We start from the raw sequence: 6,640 nt of genomic DNA, 5'->3' as shown, positions 1-6,640 counted from the left end.
ATTTTTACCTGGGGTGCCCAAACTTTTGAGCGCCACTGCATGAGGTGCTTCTCCATATTCAGTGTATTAGTAAGCCATAGAAAGAATATCTCCTGACTAATCTCCAAACTTGGGGTGTGCCGATCTATGTGTGTAGGTAATACACTGAACAAGTTTTGCAGGTTGGACCTGCAGAGTAACCATTTAATCCAGTTTAACAAACACAATTCTAGTCTAATTTCCCTCCCTACTTAGCATGAATGCAACCCTTGTTTCCCCATGAAAGCAGAAGATATTTATAATATTTTTCATTTGTAAAAACCCAGAGTAACTGCAGTACCTTCACTGTGCGGGCAGTCGACTCGATGATGGATGACCATCAGTGGCTTCTGACTGTGAGAGCAAAATAAGAGAGAAACAACAACACATTCCTTAACACAATAAGCACAATGATGGGTGGGACTGCAATATTACACAACATAATCCCTGAGAAATCACAGCCCCAATGCCAGATTTGAAAAAATAGTAATGATAAATAAAATGGAATTGTAACTTCTTAATTTCTTTAATGTTTAATTTCTTATACTGCACTGTAACTTTTATTATTGTGTTTTGTCTGTTTTTATTTTTTTAATTGCTTTTATGCAAAGCACTTTGAATTGCCCTAACGCTGAAATGTGCTAAACAAATAAAGCTGCCTTGCCTTGCCTTGCCTTTTTGCTATATTCCACTAGCAATGGATCAGATGCATTTCCAATCCTCAAGACTCCTCATAATGCTGCGCTTTTTCTATTCAAACAGTTGATAAATTTAAAAAACTCTTCAAAGGTAAAAATCCATATTGTTAGGAGCTGTAGGCAATAGTAATTCGCATGCATGCCATGTGTACGGCCTATACTTTTAGGATGCAGATCAAGGAAACAAAGCGCACACATTGCCATTTTGCACATACAGTCTGTTCTCACTACTAAAACCCATTTACAAACAGATTCAACAAATATTCAAGGCTGTTATCAAGGCATAGATTCTTACCTTTTCACCATCTGTGACAGGCCTTCTTCGTAACTTTGGACCCAATTAATACTATTCCCCCATCCTGCAGGACAAAACGCGCTGAAATCACTGTGTATGTGGCACACTGCTTTATGGTTCCATTATATTAACTGAATCAATTCAATGACAAGCACAATTCCAGTTCAAGACTGTATCTGTGTATCACAGCTATATATTCAGTGAGTCAATGATTCCTAAGATGGAAACTACAGATGTGCAGGCTTAAGAAAAGGATGATCACCCACCTCTTGATAAGGACTGAGGCTGTGGTTTCCTTTTTTTCTGTTCTCCGGCACTGGCACAGATACCAAGGAACAAAGCAAACAAGACCCAGCGAAGCATCACTTCCTATCCTTTAAGAGAACTGAAACAACAGATTTAAATTCAGATATGTTCATTTGAAAAGCAATTTTTGACCCACTGCAATCACAGTGTTTTCTAAGTGCACACTTTACAGATATACTACACTTTTTTCTTTCATGTTTGCCAACTCACCAGACAAGCTAAGCTGGTACTCAAATGAGTGTATGTGCAGTAGCACCAAAGAATTCCCAAACGTTGACTTTGTATCCACCTTATTCCTAGCTCCAGCTGCTACCACGTTGTAACTCTACACATAATAAAAGGTTACTTTTTATTGCACTGTTGATTCACTGACTGACTAACTGATTATTGTTATGAGTTGAACAAAACTAATACAATACATCCCTCTACCATTGCTATAACTTAAAAAAAATCTGTATCAAAAAGTAGGATTGAAACATTACTATTTGTTCACAGCATTTTCAGAAACACCCTTATTTACATATTATGAAAACACTGGTCATTTTTATAGAAAAGGACATTCATAACTCAAGTATTTCTGTCCTCTGAAGTTGCATGTAGTAGGCTAGTTGTCTTACCTTGACAGCATGAAGCAAAAGCATGTGTAGCCCTACCCTTCCTTTCAGTTACCTTTTATACCTTTTTTGTCAGCAGTGATTCCTTTTAACTGAACTCACCAAACAGGTTTATCATAACTGTGCTATAAATACAGAAGACAAATCACTCAATGAATCACTGAATTGCTAAAACTTTGAGATGAACATACTGATTTATAACTGAGATGTAACACAATAACGTTAACATTATAGGAATAGATAAGTTTTGTGGCATTTGTTTTATTCGGGGGTCAGGTCACAGACAGCTCAAGGTTTCTGTCTGACTGTCTGTCTGTCTGTCTGTCTGTCTGTCTGTCTGTCTGTCTGTCTGACTTTATGTATGCATTGCTATCTGGCTAACTACTGCCACAGATGTATAATAAGCATAATAAGAGACCATTGCAGCTTGCAGCCTTTGTTGCAGGTTGTTAGCTGTTGCTATGGACACAAGCAGCGCCTAGCAACCGTAACACTCAGCGCAGGCGCAGTCGTAATTAATGATGCACTATGGGATTGCAGAACATTGACATAGCAACCAGGCGACAGAGCCGCCAGGACTGGTTCTTTCTCTGCATTAGCTTGCTAGTTTTTACGTTATTTTACTACGTTTAAGCTTCTTAGCTTTACTTTTCGACGACTGCCATGAATGCGACAGTGGTAAAAAAGACCCAGGACACGCTGGGCAAAGTAATAAAGAAACCGCCTCTCACGGAGAAACTGCTAAGCAAGCCGCCGTTTCGATACCTTCACGATATCTTCAGTGAGGTGAGACTGATATGCTAACCTTACGATAACGTTGTCAAGCTGGCGGTTGTTTAACTAGCTGGCTAGCTACACCATATATAGCTGTATATGAGAAGGCAGACGCCAGCAGCAATGTCATCAGTTAGCTGGCTAATACATCAACGTTAGCAAGAACTATGCTAACCAAGTAAGTTAGCTTGCTAGCATTAACTTCGCAGTAACGTTACTGCCCTCCGCAGCTTTTTCTCGAGCCATCAATGTGGCTGCCGTTGTACGAATAAGGTTGGAAAAGTACTTAAACCATCAAGGTAGACCATCAACCAAAGATAGAGTTGCTAACATTCACTAGAAATCCAATGTTATTGTTTGGGTGCCAAGTAGCGAAGATTCTGTAACGTTAGAAAAGTGAGTTAGCTGGTTAACTAGCTAGACGTGTATATGGCGTTGTATAGCTAGTTGCGATTTTTTTTTAATTAAGCCTTTATTTATACGCAATATGCATTGATGTTAGGGAAGCTGTGTCGTGATCATAGACCGTTAATGTTAATAAATATATAATCTGGGGTCGTGATAGGCACGACCTGAGCACACAGCTGTCAAACCTTCTTCAACTGTCCATGTGTCAAACCAGTGGTGTACACTTTTAACTACAGTGAGATGTGAGTATTCGCTAAATTGGCTGAATTTGTTTGATTGTTCGAGTCCGTCACGTTGAGATCACGGATGCTGAGCAGCTTATTGCAGCTGGTCTGTTTGATAATGCGGGTTACGTTATGCTATAATTAACTTAGCTAGCTAATCGCTGTGTAAATGTGAAACATTGTTACCGTTCTTGGTCTGGGTTTGCTAAGAACTGAGGGACACAAATAAGTGAGCAGGTTACATAGCTATATACTCCAAGCCTTTCTGGGTGATTTAAGGAAGGGCTGAGGTGGACTCCACAGTAAAAAGTCTGGTTCCTTGGCAGTTGGGTTCAGTTTAGCAAGCCACAGCAGCTGTTACTGTCAGGTCAGACCTGGGTCAGCTTCTACTGTAGCTACCTATATCAAGCATTTGTTTTCATCTAGTTGGTGTACAACATAGAGGTGATATGCCACTTAGGGCTTGGATTATATGGTATGGAAAAAGTTGTTATTCACAGGTAGAAAATGTAAATAAAATACCTTGACAATATCAGATACAGATTGTATAGTCATGTGGGCATTAGGACGCTTCAGACAACTGGTTCCCTACCATACGAAAACTTGTTGTAATTTTATTTGATAACGCCAACACATCTTTGGAAACTTTATATTGACCGCTTCTGTGTTTTACTGTGTTAAATTGTCATTTTAAATTAAATCAGACTGAACTTGAAACAATTAACAATTTATCAACACAAACATGTGTCTGTAGTAGTAGTAGTAGTAGTAATAGTAGTAGTAGTAGTAGTCTAGGTAGCATTAGAACAAGATAAATAAGATTTGGTACCAAAGTTAGAAGTGCTACATAAAATGACTTGGGGAAACAAAATCCAACCTGTGTGATTAAAAAGCTGTATCTCATTTGCATTTTCTTTCTTTTTCATTACTACCTTCATCCACACAATAGAATCCTTTTGAGGTGTCAAGCAAATCTGTTTCACTTTATTAAACAAGTAGGATCTTATCCTCACTCTCTGCCTGTTGAGTAGTCTACTATTTCACATTAGGTTCATGTATATTTGATAAAGGGAAGAGTGTCGGCATGTGTAACACCTTTCCTCTGATTAGCATTGTGTTGACTGCAGGCATTGGCAATCAAACAACAGCATTTTCACCAATGATATTTAAGCATATACTTTTGAACTGGAATACTAAGGCCAGAACATTATTTTCAAGCATGTATGAATTAACTACGTGGGTAGGCTTTGTCTTTTGTCCCAGACCTACAGTAATTCACTTGCACAAAAACGTTTTATGCTTAAGTTTTAATTAATGTTTCCTATTCAAAAAAGATGTGAGCATGCATTAGAAAAGCAATAGTGTTACATACTGAAAAATAATATATGTAAAAATAATAAATATGTTTTAGAATTGAGGACTGCATGATGTGTACATCATCCACTTTATCTGCAAACTGAGTGTGAAACCTGTTTCTCACAACTTTCAGATCATCAGAACCACTGGTTTTATGAAAGGATTGTATGAAGAAAATGATATGAAGTCAGATAATGTTAAGGTAAGTTCACCACATGCTGTCCACTTCGTTAAACATTTGTAACCTCTGCTCTCCTAAAAACTAATATCAATATTCTTTGATTAATAGTGTTCCCTTTGGGCACCTGGGTAGCTCACCTGGTAGAGCAGGCGCCCATGTATAGAGGTTTACTGCTCGACGCAGCGGCCGCAGGGTCAACTCCGCCCTGTGGCCTTTGCTGCATGTCATTCCCCACTCTCTCCCCTTCATGTCTTCAGCTGCCCTGTATAAATAAAGGCCTAAAATGCCAGTGTTTTCCCTAGGTTTGTGGAAGACTAAGTTACGCTTATTTGGTAGGGGGTTTAGGGGTCCTCGCTCAAGAAAATATGTTTTTGATTTAATAAAAAACAAAAAACAATGACACATCCTTTTGGACCATTATTACCATGTCCGTGTCTAAAACGGTGGAAAAGCTAGAGCAGATATTAACACTCAAAAAGCTTAAATACAAAACTTGCTGAAGTCTACTAGGGACCAACTACAATCGTTACATGTGAGAAAAGTATTTTGGTTACATTTATTCGGCTTAGGTGGTGCCCAAAATGGCTTGGGTGCTGCACCTAAGCCTTAAAATGGTAGGGACAACACTGCATTTGTCTCTGTTAATTTGCTTGATTATGCAATGTATAATCCAAAGCAAAATTACTCATATGTGTCTTCATACCCGGAAAATAAAGCTGATTCTGATTATAACATTTATGTATTTATGTCCAAAGCAGCACCCTTATTTGTGTGTAAGATTCAAGACTTTTGTTTGCCATTTGTGCATACTCCAAACAGTCCAGGCACATTCTTCATTCAGGCAGAATTCTTGTGCAGGCTCTTTGAGTCAAGTAAAAGAGTTGAGTGCAAAGAAAAGCACACTGACTAAAATAGAAAAAGAAAATACTAGTAAATAAATGTAAATAAAATAAGACAAAAAAATTAGATACTACACAAACATGTGCAAAACATACAATAAATTAGGAATACTGTAACTGGAGGATAAAACTATGGTTGTAAATTGCATTTGTAACAAGCATAAATATTGCAAGTATGTCACAGTAGAGTAGTTTAGGGCTGCACAATATGAGGAAAATATTCAATTCAATTTTATTTATAGTATCAATTCATAACAAGATATCTCGAGACACTTTACAGATAGAGTAGGTCTAGACCACACTCCAGAATTTACAAGGACCCAACAGTTCTAGTAGTTCCCTCCAGAGCAAGCAACAGTGCGACAGTGGCGAGGAAAAACTCCTTTTAGGCAGAAACCTCGGTCAGACCCAGGCTCTTGGTAGGCGGTGTCTGACGGGCCGGTTGGGGTTAGAATGAAGAGTGGCAATAACAGTCACAATAAAATAGTAGTTTGTAGCAGTTCATGGCATAGCAGGGCACTGTGCGGCATTACAAGGCACAGCAGAGCGTAGCAGGACGTAGCTGGGCACCGCAGAGCGTAGCAGGATTTAACATGGCATCGCAGAACATGTAGCGGGACCATGGCGACAGCTGCTACCATGATTTTGGAGCCTCCCTGATCCGAGGAAACATACTGGGGGAAAAAGAACATAAGGACTCCGGGTAATGACTCCCCAGAGCTAGGTTAGTAACAAGCATTTCTGGGACATGGATACACGCAAAATGGAATGATAGAAAGATAGATAGATAGAGTAGAGAGGAACTCAGTGTGTCAAAGGAATTCCCTAGCTGTCTAAAACTATTACAGCAAAACCAAGAGAGACCGG

The 6,640-nt window shown here is 38.9% G+C and overlaps 2 protein-coding genes across 5 annotated transcripts in view; one reads left to right on the top strand and one right to left on the bottom strand.

Moving 5' to 3' along the window:
• agr1 (anterior gradient 1) overlaps positions 1–2,123 on the bottom strand; it is a 6,928-nt gene extending 4,805 nt beyond the window's left edge. Inside the window, exons 1-4 of the mRNA XM_032512981.1 lie at positions 1,935–2,123; positions 1,278–1,396; positions 1,012–1,075; positions 320–372 (exon numbers count right to left, since the gene is read on the bottom strand). Of these exons, the coding sequence (XP_032368872.1) occupies positions 320–372; positions 1,012–1,075; positions 1,278–1,374 (214 nt within the window). The 5' untranslated portion in view covers positions 1,375–1,396; positions 1,935–2,123. The remainder of the gene's footprint in view (positions 1–319; positions 373–1,011; positions 1,076–1,277; positions 1,397–1,934) is intronic.
• Positions 2,124–2,283: 160 nt separating this feature from the next.
• The window catches only part of traf3ip1 (TNF receptor-associated factor 3 interacting protein 1), a 21,800-nt gene continuing 17,443 nt past the window's right edge, over positions 2,284–6,640 (top strand). For all 4 annotated transcript variants that reach the window (XM_032512953.1, XM_032512955.1, XM_032512952.1 and 1 more), the window contains exons 1-2: positions 2,284–2,717; positions 4,827–4,895. In XM_032512953.1, the coding sequence (XP_032368844.1) occupies positions 2,595–2,717; positions 4,827–4,895 (192 nt within the window). In that variant the 5' untranslated portion in view covers positions 2,284–2,594. The remainder of the gene's footprint in view (positions 2,718–4,826; positions 4,896–6,640) is intronic.

This window comes from Etheostoma spectabile, chromosome 4 (assembly GCF_008692095.1).
Source record: "Etheostoma spectabile isolate EspeVRDwgs_2016 chromosome 4, UIUC_Espe_1.0, whole genome shotgun sequence".
Taxonomy (NCBI): Eukaryota; Metazoa; Chordata; class Actinopteri; order Perciformes; family Percidae; genus Etheostoma; species Etheostoma spectabile.
This window is presented reverse-complemented; position numbering and strand designations above follow the sequence as displayed.